This window comes from Carettochelys insculpta, chromosome 22 (genome assembly GCF_033958435.1).
Source record: "Carettochelys insculpta isolate YL-2023 chromosome 22, ASM3395843v1, whole genome shotgun sequence".
Lineage (NCBI taxonomy): Eukaryota > Metazoa > Chordata > Testudines > Carettochelyidae > Carettochelys > Carettochelys insculpta.
In genome coordinates this window covers 14,912,043-14,928,981 of record NC_134158.1, presented here as the reverse complement: position 1 = coordinate 14,928,981, position 16,939 = coordinate 14,912,043, and the positions used below count along the sequence as shown (strand labels likewise).

At 55.4% G+C, this 16,939-nt stretch overlaps 2 protein-coding genes across 3 annotated transcripts; one reads left to right on the top strand and one right to left on the bottom strand.

Annotated features, from left to right (window-relative positions):
* Window positions 1-607: 607 nt before the first annotated feature.
* PRPF31 (pre-mRNA processing factor 31) lies at window positions 608-10,234 on the bottom strand. 2 transcript variants are annotated; one of them, XM_075016011.1, is made up of 14 exons: window positions 10,219-10,234; window positions 9,691-9,873; window positions 9,221-9,281; window positions 8,774-8,857; window positions 5,521-5,618; window positions 4,981-5,087; window positions 4,083-4,252; window positions 3,746-3,903; window positions 3,219-3,308; window positions 2,899-3,026; window positions 2,628-2,700; window positions 2,099-2,227; window positions 1,640-1,738; window positions 608-1,085 (listed from the first exon to the last, which is right to left on the bottom strand). In XM_075016011.1, the coding sequence occupies exons 2-14, from the start codon at window positions 9,862-9,864 to the stop codon at window positions 957-959; spliced, it is 1,500 nt and encodes a 499-aa protein (XP_074872112.1). In that variant the 5' UTR covers window positions 9,865-9,873; window positions 10,219-10,234; the 3' UTR covers window positions 608-956. The 2 variants fall into 2 exon arrangements, with proteins under 2 accessions (XP_074872112.1, XP_074872111.1); XM_075016010.1 differs by lacking the exon at window positions 10,219-10,234 and having other exon boundaries at window positions 9,691-10,061.
* Window positions 10,235-10,372: 138 nt separating this feature from the next.
* TFPT (TCF3 fusion partner) lies at window positions 10,373-13,794 on the top strand. Its single transcript, XM_075016035.1, has 6 exons — window positions 10,373-10,389; window positions 10,828-11,071; window positions 12,493-12,563; window positions 12,713-12,782; window positions 12,933-13,172; window positions 13,353-13,794. The coding sequence occupies exons 2-6, from the start codon at window positions 10,832-10,834 to the stop codon at window positions 13,485-13,487; spliced, it is 756 nt and encodes a 251-aa protein (XP_074872136.1). The 5' UTR covers window positions 10,373-10,389; window positions 10,828-10,831; the 3' UTR covers window positions 13,488-13,794.
* Window positions 13,795-16,939: the final 3,145 nt, after the last annotated feature.

The window sequence follows — 16,939 nt, the reverse complement described above, 5'->3', positions numbered from 1 at the left end:
GATGCCCCTGAAAGCAGAGGGAACATGGGTCATTATCCGTACTTCCCCTATGCCATCTGAGGCATTGTCACGAGCTAAGGCTCGGGCCTGGGACTCTACTCCCAACTCTGCCCCTGCCCACCTGGGTAAGGGTAGGCAAGTGGCACCCCCTCCTGGTCTCCATTTCTACTGTTGTGAAGTTTAGACTAAGCTCTTGCAGTCAGGTACGCACAGGCTGTCTGGCAGTGCTTCCCCCTGTGGGCCCACATGGTCACTGTCTGCCACACTAGGACCCCAATTTCAGTGACTGTCTAAGGGTGTCCTACACCCCCCTTCCAGGCATCCCACAAGCTGCACCCACAGCCTGGGCAGCACAGGTCCCCAGGTGGGCTGCATTAGGGGCGGATCTCTCTCTCTCTCTCTCTCTCTCTCTCTCTCTCTCTCACACACACACACACGGGGCTGCTGTCTATGCATTTATTTCCTTATAACGCATCCCTTACGCCCCCCCCCCCCTTCAGCAAATCACCCCTGACAACCAGAGACACTTGGCTCCAGGCTGTTATATTTCTTCTACAATAAAAGACACACAAAAGTCATCCCCCACATTTGCTCCCAAAAAACATCCCCCCCACCCCCACCCATCAGCCCACTCCCCGACTCCGCCCTGGGGAACAAGCCAAGGGGGATTCCAACACGCACTGAAGTCAACAGACCAGCTCTTCTGCAGTCAGCTGCTGCACACACACGTGCTACCAGCGGCGTCTCACAGACAGTTAACGGGGCCAGGGCTCCCCACACAAAACACACCCACAGAGCTCCGAAACCTGCCCGGGACAGCAGGCTGGCTAGACCCAGCTTCCGTGTGTCTGGGAGGTAGAAGGGCTGGAGCCTACTGAGCGAGGAAGAGTAAGAGGCCCAGCGCTGCCGCTGCTTCCCAGCGCAGCAGAGCTGGGGGCAAGGGTGAGTCCAGGGTCTCATGTGCTCGACCTGATGCCACTTTTCTCAATCTTCACCTTTAGGAACTCAGCCATGCTGGAGAAGTACTTCTGATTAGCCTCTGCCACCTTCTTCTCTGCCGCTTGTGGGTTAACGATCTCCAGCCCCTGAGACAGACACATGAAGGACATGGCAAATCTGTGGCCCGCAGGGGGTGTTGATACACAACCTTTAGCCTGGTGCTCGGATGGGAGGCTTAACAGCTGCACAGCAGCTTAGGACAGGAATTGCTTCTCATGCAAAGAAGTCTTCAGCTGGGAGGAGAGCCGTAAGAGCCCCTGTGAACCAGCGGCCAGTGCCCAGCTGCCCCAGGAAGGGGGCAGGAATAGGGGGCTCCACTCCCCACTCTTGGACAAAGAGGGGGAAGAAAGTAAATTTCCCAAGGCCATGTCAACATCACCTCCCCCAACTAAGTTTTCATCCACAGGTGGAATACATTTTATGGGCACCAAGGCATGTGCGGATGTGAACCACTCGGAACACCTGAGGTCGGCTGTGGGCACTCCGCTAATCAGCTGGGCAGTCCTGAATCTCTTCAGGGCAGCTGCCCAAGCGCTTGGCTTACAGGGATCACTGCACCCAACCGCCCTTAGAGGAGCCGTGCCCTATGGCTGCAAGCAGGGCTCACGTCTGTGGGGCAGGAGGCTACCCTGGGGCTTACCTGGAGTGGAGTGAAGGCCACACTGGAGGCTGTGCCCGACGAGCGGTCCCGGATTGTCGATTTCCCACCGTACACCATGCTCTGCTTCTGCAGCGTGCGCTGGGCGGGCACAGACAGGTACAGGGCTAGCACACTAACCAGGGCGGGGTGGGAGAACCTCCCTGGGAAGGGAGCTCCCAGCAGCAGGGGAGGGCAGGGCTGGCTGAAGACTCAGGGGGTGGGGGGAAGCTGAATCACAGTTGTTTCAAAACATGCCTGAGTCTGCAGAGAGCCTGAACCCACTGCTCAAAGAGGGGAGCCCACTGCCTCTGTGGCAGGGAGAGGGAATGCCATTGCTCCTGGTGTGGGGGGGGCTCTGAGCAGCCTCAGGCTGGCATGGCACCAAGAGCAGCCACTGCCGGGGTGGGGTGGTACCAGGGGAGAGGGGACCGCCCCACATGGCTCCACCCCCCTCGCTACCTGTAAGGTCTTGGAGATCCGGGCTTTGGTAGCCTCGTTGACCTGCGTCTGCCGCACCCGGCCACTGCCTGACTTGCCCAGGTGGCCTAGGCTGAAGCCCAAGTCCTCTTGGTAGGCATCTTCCTCGATCTGGAGCGGCAGCGTCACACAAGAAAGGGTTACGAACAAGCGGCAGGAAGTGAAGGCGCCTGAGGGACTGCGCCTCCCGAGGGGGGGGGGGGGTCAGTTCCATTTCAGGGGTGTGGGGAAAGGTTTTTACACCCCACCCAGTGTGGACAGGTCCACAGGGTTGACTCCCAATGAGCACAGGCCAGGAATTCACCGGAACCAGATACGAGCAGCCAGTCACCCCTACCCTCAAGCTACATTCAGGTATAGACCAGCCTGAACCACCACAGTCAGGGGGACGTTGGGCACTAGGAGTGAGGACTCCTGCTCTAACCACTAGTCTCTGCTACCCCCCAGCTCAGATCCAAGGACAGAAGCCTCAGGCAGCTCTGTGGGGAGGGTCAGGAAAGGAGACACTCACCTCCCCAAAACTCATCCTGTTGGCCTGTTTCCGGATCTCTGTGAGCCCCAGTCGCTCCTTCATCTTCCGATACCTGGGAGAGAACAGTTGGCAGATTGGTGCTGGACCGAGCATGGTGCATGGGGTGGGGGTGGTTCATGGGTGTCTCAATCCTGTAATTCAGTCAAGCTTGGGAGGGGAGTGGGGCACCCCCAGGACTGTGGCTCATTCCTCCTGCCCTCCATGCTAGCTCCCCTCCCTGCCCCAAGCCCCCAGGAGCCTCCTCACTCACCTGCGGCCTCCTCGTTTCTTTCTCTGGCCATCCAGGGGAGCCGGCAGTGGCTTCACCTGCTTTACAGGGGGAGGCTCCTGCCATTTGTCAAACTTCCGCTCGATCTCCTCTTTGAGCTCGTAGCCCACCTGCCGGAGGAAAGGGAGACCTAGGCAGGCAGCCACCACACTGCCCTGCGCCCAGGCATGGCTGGTGTGGGGGGGGTCAGACTGCATAAGGGAGCAGAGCTGCCCTTACCCTTCAACACACTCCCCTCCCTGAGCTGCGGAGGGAACCCAGGAGTCCCCCTTACCATTAAGCCTCTCAGCTTTGACACCCACCTTCCCCTCTGGGCTTTCGTGGAAGCTGTCTACCCGAGCTGCCAGCGTGCACTTGGCCGCAACAAGACGAGCTGCTTTCCTCCGCAGGTCCTGGGGGAGAGAACAGCTCATGTGCAGGGACCCAGGAGGCAGAGCAGTGCTGGAAGGGGAGCAGATGGCGGGTGGGGGCAGGCTTGGAGGGCTGGATCAGCAGGGATAGGGGAGTGTTGGGGTGCTGGGACAACAGACAGGGAAGTCGGCCTCAGGGAGGGCACAGAGGAGCGAGACCGAGGAGTCAGGGTGCTGGAAGGCAGAGGGCAGAGCAGGGAGATGCAAAGGAGAATCTGGTCCCTAGAACCTGCGTGTCAGGATGCTGAGTTTCAGGGCCTGGGGGTCAGAGTGCAGAGAAACAGGGTGAGGGACCTGGCGGTCAGAGCAGGGAGACGCCAAGGAGCATCGGGGGACTGGGATGAAGACAAGGCCAGGCCCCAAGCAGGGAGAGAGAGGAGCACAGAGCTGGGACCTGGGGGAAGGCAGCAAGTTCATACCGGGGGCAGCGACTGCACAATGTCACTGTGGTAGATGTAGCCTGTGTGGGGCAGGACCGAGGTGCTGGAGAAGCCGGAGAGGGTCCTGCGCTGGGCTCCCAGGAGCATGATGTTACAGGCCGGCATCTTGGAGAGGTTGGTGAGGCCACCAGCGATGCCTGTGCATTGGACAGGCAGAGTCACACACGCGCCCAGCAGCAAGGACCCACCACCACTGAGAGGTGACAGGCTCTAAGCCCCATTCCCTGCCCTGGGACCAGGTGGGACCCGCCAGCACCCCCTATGGGGCAGGCCCTGGGCCCCCTTCTCCCACGCAGGGCAGGATGCAGCTCCTCACCCATGATCTTGGCTGCGGTGGAGGCGCCGACGATGATGGAGAGGTTGGGGGCGATGAAGGACATGCGGGACTCCACGTACTCGTAGATGCGGTGCTTGGACTGGTTGAGCTCCAGGGCCATGTCGCAGGCTTCCTCAATGCGTTCCAGCTCCTCCTCTGTCAGCTGCTGCCTGTGGGGGGAAGAACGACAGGTGAGCCCCCCCAGCCTCTGGCTTCCCAGGGGCAGGGGGATGCCACAGATCTCTGGCGCCCGGCCTGGGCTCTGGCAGGGCCCCCCAGATGCAGGGCAGGTTTCTGCGTCCTCACAGTCCTGCTTGGGGGGTGGGGCTCGCACACAGGCAGACCAAGGCTCCTCCTGGCACATCTTTCAAGCAGCCCTCTGGGCTGTCTCCTGTGCAGGCAGGGCACCAGGGGAGACCCTCCAAGGCAGCAGGAGATAGAACCCTAGAGTCCCACATGCCGGCCCCCTTCCCCGCATCCTCCCTCCCAGGGGTCAGGTCCCTACAAATGGGCAAGGGCAGACAGGGACCTGCCAGACGCAGGAAGAGGGAGGGGAAGGGGACCTGCAGCCCAGCGCTCTCTAGCCCGCACCATGGCCAGGCCTGCGGCTCATGGCCATCTTACAGCAGAAGGGTTGTGGACTTGGGAAAGGGGACCACTCGCAGCCTGCCCCCCTCTCCCCCACCCACCATGGCAGGGACCAGGGAAAGGTCCCCCCCACCTCCTCCTGCACCCTGGCACACCCAACCCATGGCACGGCAGGGATCAGGGAAGGGTCGTCTCTCCACAGCCCATCACCCCCCTCAGACACACACACACAGCACAGCAGGAGACAGGGAATGGGCTCCTGGAGCTTGGCACCCCCACCCCCAGCACGGCAGGCCCCAGCCCAGCATACCCTTGCGTGGTGGAGGCCGTGACGCTCACCACCATGATGGTGGCGTTCGTCAGGATCTGCTGCACGTTCTCGTTGTTTTTGCACTTGTCCAGGCTGTTACCCAGCTCCTGCACGGGGACGACAGACGCAGTCACCAGGGCCCCAGTGCTGCCAGCCTGACCCCAGCCAGAGCCTGCTGCTGAACACTGGCTACCCCCATGACATCCAGATCCCTACAGCCCAGCCCGGTTCCCCCTTCCCATCTGGCAGTGCAGTGACCCTCCCCACCTGCACGCTCCCCTCCCCAGACGTGGGTATTCTCACCCGCCCAGACCCTCGACGTCCACCCAACCTGGCAGCCTCCCACGCCCAACTGCCACTGCTGAGCCCAGCTACACCGAGCTCTGGGGGGCTGAGGGACCAGCCCTGCACCTGGATGTTCAGTGATCAATCCCTGCCAGCCTGTCTTCCCCACCAACACCCTGGGCCCAGCCCCAGCACCATCTGCCCTCCCCAGTAGTTACGCAACTCCCTGCTGGCAGCAGCAGGAGCAGCACACACCTTGACGGTGCGGATGTAATCCAGGGCGTTGGGAACCAGGGACTCCAGCTCAGGGAACCGCTTGGAGTACTTATCCCGGATGAACTTGTGGATGATGTCTGGAGGGAGAAGTGGGTGCGGGTGGGGAGAAGAAACCTCAGCTCATTACCTACTGGGGTAGGCGGAAATCCTCGGGGGGGGCCTCAGACTTGTCATGGAATGCCCTGGACGCTAACACAGCAGCCCCACGGCCCCAGCCAGACCCTTACGGCTGCACGTAGACATGCTGAGGATCACCCCCCGTGGTAGTTCCCAAACGTCACTGCTCTGCCCTTCTTTATCACCATTTCACTGATGGAAAAACCGAGGCCCAGCAGAGCCTATCACCCCGCCGCAGGCCAGTGGCACGGCTGGGAATCAGCCCAACTCCCCAGCACTCTAACCACCAGGCCACAAAGCCTCCCTTGGAGCTGAATTAACCTCTCTTCTTCTTCCAGTTTTCTGCTCGCACAAGCAGAAGGCCCCAGCTCAGAAGTTTTGGCTTCTTGGTCTGACAGAGCAAGGCGAGGCCGTCAGCCTGCCAGCTCGGCTACACGCAATGGGGCGCCTCATGACTGGCTCTGTGTGCATGGGAATCTTCCCCCAACAGGGACACGGCAGAGAACACAGCTACGTACACCGTGAGCACATCCCTGCAGGGATGGACACACCATACGCTCACAGAAGGGGCTCTGATCATCTGATGTTACCCGCCCAAGGCAGGCCAGAGAGCTTCCTTCCTGTTTGAAATAGACAATCCCCCTTTCACAGCCCCACGCCAAGGGGCCCTGAATGGCAGCAGTCCTCCCCGAGCAATGCTGAGGTGCAGCCTAACTACGAACCACCCACTTGGGTGCAGTGGGGGGCTGAGCCAAAGGAGATGAACAGGGGCCATTTCCCAGTCAGAGGGGGCTGGGGTGAACGGGGTGCAGGTGTCAACCCAGAGAGGTGACCCTGGGCAAGTCAGATGCCAGAGGGAATCCTCAGCTTTCCTTGCCCCAAGGGCAAGGATCAAAGGAAGACACAGATCGAGGGCTTGAGCTGGAGATGCAGCTGTCCCTGCAAAGTGCCAGGAAAAGGACACTGATTCCTCTTTCCACCTATGAGCTCTTGTGATGAAAAGCCTGGGGGGGGGGGGGGGAAAACCTAACACTACATCCCATTTTCTTTATGGAAATGGGCTTATGAATATGCATAAGCTCAAGATGCTTTATACCACATACGTCACGTAACAGATCATTAGAAAAGCTACAATCTGCTGAATGTGCAGATTCTGAGAGTGTGAATGTGGCCTTCTTGTATTTGAAGTAGAAATATGAAGTATAAACTTCAAAGTTTCCCACCTCTGAAGCAGTGGGTCCGTCCCACAAAAGCTCATCACCTAATAAATTATTTTGCTAGCTTTAAAATGCTAGGGGGGGGGACAGCTTTTTTGTTTTGTGAAGAGCCATGTTAGTCTGTATATCTTTCTAAAGAAAAAAAGAAACCAACAAGAAGTCCTGTGGCACCTGACAGACTAACAGACTTTTTGGAGCATAAGTTTTCATGGGCAGAGACCCATTTGCCCACAAAAGTTTATGCTCCAATAAATTCGTTAGTCTACATGGTGCCACAGGACTTCTTGCTGTTTTTGGGAATACCGACTCACATGGCTAGCTCTCTGAAGCATAACCTTGTTTACTCATCTAGATGTGCTAAGCGAGGACCATTAGTAGTACTCAAGGAGCTTAATGGCCCAGTACTTAGGTCAATGATCTGTGAATAGTCTTGTTTTCCTGTAAGCCTGGACTACAGTTGGCCCTGCTAAGGCATGTGGCCAGGTCCCCTGCTGCTGGAACCCATTTTGGACGCTGTGCTTTTCCACTGGAAAAACAGTTTAAACTGAACAAAAAGATCTCCACCTTTTGCAAAGAGGATATAAAAGTGAGAAACCTAACAGTGGGATCAGCTACCACTGCAGTGTAAATACATTCAGTACTCACCGTGTGCAGCGAGTAGGACACTGTGCTCTGGTGAATGCACGTATAACTCAAGAAATAATTCACTGAATTTGTCACACATGCTCAAGACTATTAGCACAGCCAGCGAGGAACCCTTGAGGGCACTGATGTTGCCCCTTGCTGAAAGGGAGCACTGCAGGGTATGGCAAGGATGGGGGTTTGGAGCTGCGCCAATGGGTGGGTGGGTGTGTTTTACAGGCTACACAGGACTTCAAGCCTTTCCGTAGGTAGCTTTCCTGTGCTGCAATTTGTGTTGCCATACTTGGGTCTGTGATTACTACGTTCTCTCACGGTATTGTGTGAATTCAAAGGCCACAAGGTATTTATTTTTCCAACATTATTTAATACATTTTTGTATTTGTATTATGTAATGTGGCGAACGTGGAAAGATGACAACCACAAGCATGGCAAGTTTTGATTTCCTGTTGGATACTGCTGAGCTACCAGATGCCAGGAAGTCCCTGCATACCACTCAAGATGACCCCGGAAACATCTAAGACTGAACAGGTGGAAGGACCAGGCTTAAAAGATGAGGCTTTCCAACTTGTGAGAAACGAGACTTTTAGAGCTATTGTTAGGGTGAGCGTGCATATAACTTTGCAGAGCTTTAAGCTTAGCTGGCATGTTTTGTTCTATTTAGTTAAATAACTTCCTTTGATTTGTCTGTTCTTACTTGCAACAAATGAAATCCTATGTTTATACTAAATAAAAAGGTGATTATTCACCTCCTTCATCGATGAAAAAGACAGGTGCACCTCTGTCTCTCCCCTTCCTGGGTAACAAGTATTTATGTGGGGTTTGTTTAATAACAATTTAGGAGTTTGCCCTTTACAAAATTTTATAAAAATGAGCAAGATTTATCTGGGATTCTGGTTCCTTTGGGGCTGTGAATTTGGGTGCTGAGGCAAATCCCTTTAACTGAACCTTCCCTGATCTGATCTCAGGACCTATCTTAATCTGCTGTGGGCTGTGACTCTGATTCTGGGCCAGTGCTAGAGGACACTCTGGCTTAGCAAGACAGAGTGGTGAGGCACTGCAGGGGGCAGGCAGGTGGGCTCAGTGGTATTTCAGCACACCAGGAGATAAGTCTGAAGGGATCTCTGTGGCCAAACACATCACAGTGAGCACCAACCAAAGGAAATGGAGCTCCTGCTCCACACCCCAAACATGCTACTCTGCCCCCCACCCCACAGACACCTCTTATGGAAAAGACCTGCCACTGGGCAGCCACTCACTCAGTTCATTCTCAATCTCCACTGTCAGGTTATTGGCATCAACGATGACCCTGTATTCTGGAGCTGCCTCCACCGGCCCCATCACTGAGAAGAGAACACAAGGGAGGCGTCTGAGGCAGTAGGGGAGCCTCAGCAAGGGCCACTCTCATCTAGCAGTCCAGGCTGGTCCCAATGCCCTGTGTGATGCTAAGCGGCACTCCGCTGCCAGGGGCGAGACGGAAGCATGGTAGGGAGTGCTCTCCCCCAGCAGTTTGGGTTGGTCCAGTGTCCCATGTGGCACAAGGCAGTACTGTGCTGCAGGGTTGGGACTCAGTAGGTAGCGTTCTTCTTACACAGGCACCACTGACCCGTATGCCAGGGAGTGCTGTGATGCTGTTGGTACCATCCTTGCCAGGAGAGCAGAGAGGTCCCCTCCCTTGCACACCCCCCACCCCCAACACCTAGTACCTTCCGTGGTTTTCGACTGTTTGCTGATGTACTCTTCGATCTTCATCATGATCTCTGCAAACTGCAGGGAGACACACAACAGGTGCTTTTGTGTATCCAAAAGGTGAAACAAGTGGGGCAACTGGGCAGTAGGTAGCGCTCTCCCCTTGGAGTGAGGGCTGATGCCACCATGGCAGAAGAGAAAAGAGTCCCCATGTCTCACACCCTGTTACCCACATCTTCCCAAGTCAGCCAGTCTCTAACCCTGGGACTTGATGGGAGCTGGTAGCCTACTGAGGGGGAAAAGGCCTGTGCCCCTTTCCCTACCCCATGAGCCAGCCACTCCTGGCCCTGGTGGTGGAATGGCACCAGCACCCCCCCTTAGAGGGGAAAGCTCCCATGCTCCATTCCCTAACCCCAAACCAGCCAGTCTCTGCATTGGGGCTGCACAGGAGCTGGCACCCCCTCAGGGAAAAGGCTCCTTTTCTCACCATCTTGCTGTCCCAGAGCTTGGCGATGCTTTTGACCGAGTCCACGCTGAGGTCCAGCTGCATCTCCTCCTGCACATCTTCGATAGCTGTCTCATCTTCCTCATCCACAAAGTTCTCCTCCTCCTCCTCTGCCGCCTCTTCCAGGTCGGCCAGCAGCTCGTCCGCCAGAGACATCCTTCAGGTCTGGGGTGGGGTTGGGGCGGGAAGCGAGAGCCGGGAGCAGAGGTGAGCAGAGCCCGGAGCGGGGACAGCTTCTCCACACACCTCCGACAGACCCCCTCTGCCCCAGGGACCGCCCCGCGCAGAGCCCCAGCGAGCTGGAGCCAACCCCACTTTTGCGAGCCCACCTCTACTCTGTGCCGCCATCAGCCGCCCCACAGGCCCCGCCTGGCCCCCATTCACCACCCCCGTGTGCCCCGGCACCCCGCCCCCAAATCCCCCAACTCCTACGAGCCCCGCCTAGCCGCCCCCGTTCACCACCCGCGTGTTCCCCTCCCGCAGGCCCCCGCGGCTCTTGCGGCCCGTTACCCGCCCGCGTCCCTCCCCCTTCCGCTGCGTTCCCAGCTCGTCGCGTCGTTACCCAACTTCCGGCCCGCGCTGATGACGCCCCCCACGCGCCGCCTTTGACGAGCGCGCCTGTCGCTGGCTCCGCCCCCTTGTCGCATCATCAGCGCGCGCCAGGGCACAAGCCCGTGTCAGGTAACGGGGGTGGGCGGCGGCGGCTTCCCAGGGTGGTGGAAGCTGCCCCCGCCTGGCAGCGCGGGACTCACCTAGCGGGGCTGGGGGCTCGGCTCCCCCTGGGGGGGCGGCACGTGTTCTAGGGGCGGGTGAGCCCCGGGGGTTGAGCGATGAGCACCTGAGGGGGGGGCGGAGCCCCGGGGCGGAGCGATGAGCACCTGAGGGGGGGGCGGAGCGATGAGCACCTGAGGGGGGGGCGGAGCCCCGGGGGGTAGCGATGAGGGCCTGGGGGGATTTTGTTCGTGTGGGGAGGTGAGTCCCTGAGGTTATTAGAAGCAGGGAGAGTCTGCACCTGTGGGGGGATGGGTCCATGGGGGACTCAGGGGTCACACATCTGACTTCTATGGGGCGAGGTTTAGTTTCCCCATCCCCCACATCTCACTTCTGCCCTCCCCACAGCATCATGGCTGGAGTAGGCTTTGAGGAGTTCTCGGTGCCCCCGGGCTCAGAGCTGGCGCTGCCCCCACTCTTCGGGGGGAACATCCTGGAGAGTGAGCTGGAGACGGAGGTGGAGTTTGTGGACGGGGGACTGAGTGGGGACAACCTGCAAGAGGAAGAGGAGGAGGAGAGCCAGCAGCGGCAGCGTGAGCTGGGCCGGCGGAAGATCCAAGCACTGAGCCGGCGCTGCAAGGAGATTGAGCAGGTGGAGAGGGGACATCGGGGTGCGAGGGGCTGGAGCCAGATTCAGGGGTGGAGGACCTTGAGCCTGGCATGGCCTTGCCCCTTGTAAGTCACTACTCTCACTGGCCATGACACAGCCTGTCTCTTAAACCATGAGCCACGTAGAGTGCAGGCCCCAGAGCCCATTTCCTCCACAACCGTCAGCCTTTTTTTGCCCAGCTTCCACTGTCAAACTACTCACTTTCTCCCTTGGGGTCCTGCCCTATCAAGCACCCTCCCACTCAGGTGGGCTGGGACCCATAACCCTCAGTGGGCCCTGGGTCATCCATTATATCTCCTAGATGCCTTGAGTCTGTCCTGAGCACAACACCACTGGCCCCCCGTGGCATTATGAGGTACAGCCCAAACCAGGGAGCAGTTGCGCTGCCTCTGTCCTGTAACCGGGGCTGCTCTTCCAATACCGTGCTGGTGTAACCAAGCTTGGCTGACTCTGGTTGCTGCCAGATGCTCATGTGCTGGAGCCATCCTGCCTTCCATGACTATCCCTGCCCCTGATTACCCCCTATGGTGCCCCCAGTGCCAGCTGTCCTGCCCTCTCCCTGCTAGGCCAGGAACACTGCTTTGAGGGAGCAAAGTACACCACCTCCCTGTGCCAAAGAAGTTACACAGACACTTTATCTTATGCACGCTGGAGTAGGTGATCAGGTTTATTAACTACGAGGAGGAAGATTGGAAGCGTTCAAAAGATTTTTTTAGTACCTGCTTGTAAAATTCAATCCAAAGCAAAGTCTCTCTCCAAGCATTTCCAGCTGACTGCATCCTGCAGGTCAGGATTCCTGCCCCCCATGCATGGCTGGGACCTTCATCTTTTCCGGTGCAGTGAGTGCAATGAGGCCAGTGTCTTTACCCCTTCTTTGTATAGTTTCAGCCCCTGGGAGCCAAGAGTTGTGGGGGAGCATTTCCTAGTGGAGGAAGTAAGCACCTTTCCTAAGGTGACGTCCAGCCAAGCTAGACCTCACTTACCTGGGCACGCAGCTGCCGTGGTTATTCAGTTGCCCTTGGCCCATGCGTCACTTGTGCTGTCAGCGTGGCTCATTGTGGCCCAGCTCATGCAAGCCACATCACAGCACCTGCTGTACATTGCTTGGGGAGGTGGTGTTACCAAATCACCAGAGTTGTAATCAGAGGTGTGTAGACTTGGCCTTTCTTTGCCCCCTTCCTTACCCAAGACTGAACCCTTTCAAGTGCTGCCCCATCGGCCGTGTCGACGTTAGGCCAGGGCGTCCCTTGCCGCTCATCTCTGAGCTGTTCAGAAGTCTGCTCTGGTGTCACAGGTGCATCACACAGACTTATCTGGCATATGGCATGACGCCTGCTGGGGATCGGGGAGAAGGCTCTTGCTGGGGTGAGTCAGTAGCCTGATGTTTGTGTCCTTGGCTCCAGGTCAATGAGAGGGTGTTGAACAGGCTCCACCATGTGCAGAAGATCACGCGACGGCTCAAGCAGGAGAGGAGGTGAGAGCTTGGGGACCAGGGCAGTGCCCAGGGTCCTAGCTTCACTGATTGTATGTCTGGTGCCAAAGGGGCCCTGGTCTCTGCCCCTGTATATCTCTCAGCAGCACCAGACCTGATAACACGTCTCTCTTTTTTGTCTCCCCACTCAGCTTCCTTATGAAGGTCCTAGATTCTTATGGAGATGACTACAGACAGACCCAGCTCACAATTCTCCTAGAGGTAGGAGCCCCTCTCCCCACTAGGGGGTTCCTCTTGAAGTGGGACAAGCCCTGTTTTGGAGCTGCCAGAAACTGGCCTGGCACTGTGGCCCTGCTCAGCTCTGGAGAACCCTGGGTGAGAGCCTCCTGAACAGCTCTGTCCTCCTCTCAGGATGAAGGCAGCCCCAGCACAGAAGCCCCTACTCCAGGCAACACTGAGAATGAGCCGCCAGAGAAGGAGACACCCCAGCACTTCCCTGGCCCCCCACCAGCTATCCCAGAGCCCAAGAGCCCATCCCAGCTGGAGACACCCAGCGGGAAGAAGCGGCGGCGCCATGGGCGAGAGGACAAGGAACCACGGAGCAGGCGGCCAGCTCCCACCCTTCTCCCCATGGATGACTTCCCCACACAGGTATGGGCCAGTCCCCTCACTGCTGAGAGGCAGCTAGTTGAGTCCATGGGGCTGATGCAGGTGAGGGGCAGGTTAGCAAGCCCATCAGGCTGATACAAGAGCAGGGCAGGGTAGCCAGGCACATGGCTTAGGGGTGGGGTAGATGGGCCTGTTGGTCTGACTCCTTTCTCCCCGCTCCAGATCAAAAGTGAGGACGAGTTCCCCTGCGACCAGGATGCCGTTCTCAGCCCCAGCTGGCCCCCACCGCGACACCGGGACAAGCTCCTCCATTACCCCAAGTTCTCCAGCCCTGGGGCCTGTGCTGATTTTGACTGAGCTTTCCAGGAACAGAGTGGGTTCTACCCTCCACCCCTCAAGGGGTTAAATCAGGAGGTGTTTAGCCCCTCCCTACAGACTGGCAGGTTAACCTCTTCCACACCAGGCTCCTGATATACAGCACTGATGGAAAGGGAGGCTGGGAAAAGAGGGTTTTCCCACAGGGGTAAAACAGCTCCTGGGGCAGCTGGAATCTTTCAAGGCTTAAAAGCCTTGTGGAACAGGGACAATGGTGCGGAGCAGGTCATGGAGGCTGTTCAGGTGCTATGTGGCAATAAAGGAATGACAGGGTCTCCCCCCACCACCACTAGTGAGCTCTGCTGTACTGATTTGGGGGTTGGTGACAAAGGCCTGGGTTCTGTCCCTCGGTGGGGGGAAGTGAGGCCAGGTGCAGTGGTGTGCTGGGAGTCAGGACTCCTGGTTCTATCCTTGACTGTAGTCTAGAATTTATTTGCACAGACTCTTGGCTGGATGCCACCCAAAACAGTAAATGGAGTCAGGTCACATGTTCTTGTTCCTGATTCTCAAAATAAAAAAGGAATCAACAAATGGAAATTAGGACAAATTATGAAGCATGAATATAGGCAAACAACACAGGATGCAGGGGCAAGAGTAGAAAGGCAAAGGCACAAAATGAGCTCAGATTAGCTATGGGCATAAGGGGAAACAAAATAACTTTTTATAAATACATTAAAAGCAAGAGGAAGATCAAGGACAGGGTAGGCCCATTGCTCAGTGAGGAGGGAGAAACAGTAACAGGAAACTTGGAAATAGAGATGCTTAATGAGTTCTTCGTTTCGGTCTTCACCGAGAAGTCTGAAGGAGGAATGCCTAAGGTAGTGAATGCTAGTGGGAAAGGGGTAGGTTTAGAAGACAAAATAAAAAAACAAGATAAAAATCACTTAGGAATGTTAGATGTCTGCAAGTCACCAGGGCCTGATGAAATGCATCCTAGAATACTCAAGGAGCTGATGGAGGAGGTATCTGAGCCATTAGCTATCATCTTTGGAAAATCATGGGAGACAGGAGAGATTCCAGAAGACTGGAAAAAGGCAAATATAATGCCCATCTATAAAAAGAGGAATAAAAACAATGCAGGAAACTACAGACCAGTCAGTTTAACTTCTGTGCCAGGAAAGATAATGGAACAAGCAATTAAGGAAAGCATCTACAAACACTTGGAAGGTGGTAAGCTGATAGAGAACAGCCAGCATGGATTTGCAAAGAACCAATCATGTCAAACCCATCTGATAGCCTTCTTTGATAAGATAACAAGCCTTGTGAATAAGGGAGAAGCAGTGGATGTGGTACTAGGCTTTTGTAAGGCATTTGATATGGTCTCACATGATATTCTTATCAATAAACTAGGCAAATACAACTCAGATGGGGCTACTATAAGGTGGGTGGAAAACTGGCTGGATAACCATACTCAGTAGTTAATGGTTTTCAATCCTGCTGGAAATATGTAACAAGTGGGGTTCTGCAAGGGTCTGTACTGGGACCAGTTCTGTTCAATATCTTCATCAACAATTTAGATATTGGCATAGAAAGTACACTTACTATGTTTACAGATGATACCAAGCTGGGAGGGGTTGCAACTGCTTTGGAAGACAGGGTCAAAATTCAAAATGATCTGAATAAATTGGAGAAATGGTCTGAAGTAAACAGGATGAAGTTTAATAAAGAAACGTAAAAAGTGCTCCACATAGAAAGGAACAATCAGTTTCACACAAGGTGTGGCTACACATGCATTCCTCTCTCAAAAGAGGTATGCAAATGAGGTAAATCAAAAATGCAAAGGAGGTACATATGACACTTCATTTGAATATTCTTATTTCAAAAGAGCTTTTCAAATGTAAACCCCATCTTTCAAAGAATCCTTCCCATTAAATAAAGGGAAGAAGGATTCTTTGAAAGATGGGGTTTACATTCTAAAGAGCAGCATCTCCACTGATTTCCTTCTTTCAACAGAAGCTCTTTCAAAATCATATGCAAATGGTGTTAAATACACACCTCCTTTGCACACCTCTTTTGAAAGAGGAATGCAAGCGTAGACACACCCTACATACAGAATGGGAAGCGACTCTCTAGGAAGTATGGCTGAAAGGGCTCTAGGGGTTATAGTGGACCACAATACGAGTCAACAGTGTGATGCTGTTGCAAAAAAAACCAAACACGATTCTGGGATATTTTAACAGGTGTGTTGTGAACAAGACACAAGTCATTCTTCTGCTCTACTCTGTGCTGGTTAGGCCTCGGAGTATAGCAATGCCCCTCTGCTATATATATCAGACAAACTGGACAGTCTCTACGTAAAATAAATGCACACAAATCAGATATCAGAAATGGCAATATACAAAAATCCGTAGGAGAGCACTTCAATCTCCTGGGCCACACAGTAGCAGACTTAAAAGTAGCTATCCTACAGCAAAAAAATTTCAGAACCAGACTCCAAAGAGAAATTGCTGAGCTACAATTCATCTGCAAATTCGACACCCTCAGCTCAGGCTTAAAGACTGTGAATAGCTGGCTAAACACAAAAGCAGTTTCCCCTCCCTTGGTGTTCACACCTCCAGATCAACTGCTGGTAGTAAGCCTCACCCTTCCTGACTGAGCTAACCTTGTTATCCCCAGCCTTGCTCTGGCTTATTTATACCTGGCCCTGAAGATTTCCAAGACCAGCATCTGATGAAGTGAGTCTGTGCTCACGAAAGCTCATGCTCAGAACTTTTCTGTTAGTCTGTAAGGTGCCACAGGACCCTTCGTTGCGGTTACAGATCCAGACTAACACGGCTCCCCCTCCGATACTTGACACCCAGAAGGTGAGGTAGCTTCTCCCACAGACAACTTGCCACTCCCAGTGGACAAGCTGCTTTCCTGCACAGACACACAGGCACCTTCCTCGGCCCAGGCCTGGCAAACTCTTTGCATGTCTGTCTTGGCCACTAGTAGACGACAGGTTGGAATCGCTCTTTTCCTCCTTGAGCTGTGGCAGGCCCCTTGGTCCAGAGCTCCATGCAGTCCAGGGTTCCCTGGCCTGATCCGGGCTAACCACTGCAGGAGTTCCTTCACCCTCAGCTCTGCCATTGCACATTCAGGCTGCCTTGTCCAGCTCCTTTAATCTTGATTCAGTTTCCAGGTGCTGCCACTTCACAGCAGAGTTGCTGAGCTTGGTTGCAGACTCACAGGCCAATGCCCTCTGCACCCCACGATTCCTGGAAGAATCCCTTCAGTGTGCCAGACTCCTTGCAGGTCACTCGTTCCTGGGGATTAGGCCATAGGCCCCTCCACCCTCTGGGACCAACTCCAACAGACTCCCAGAGGAACCCCTTCTTTGGTGTGACACCCGCTCTCAAAGACTACGACCACACCCTCTTGGGAAAAACTCATTTGGTGTGTCAGCTTCCTTGCAGGTCACTTGTTCCTGGGGGTTCTCTCTCTCTCTCTCTGCC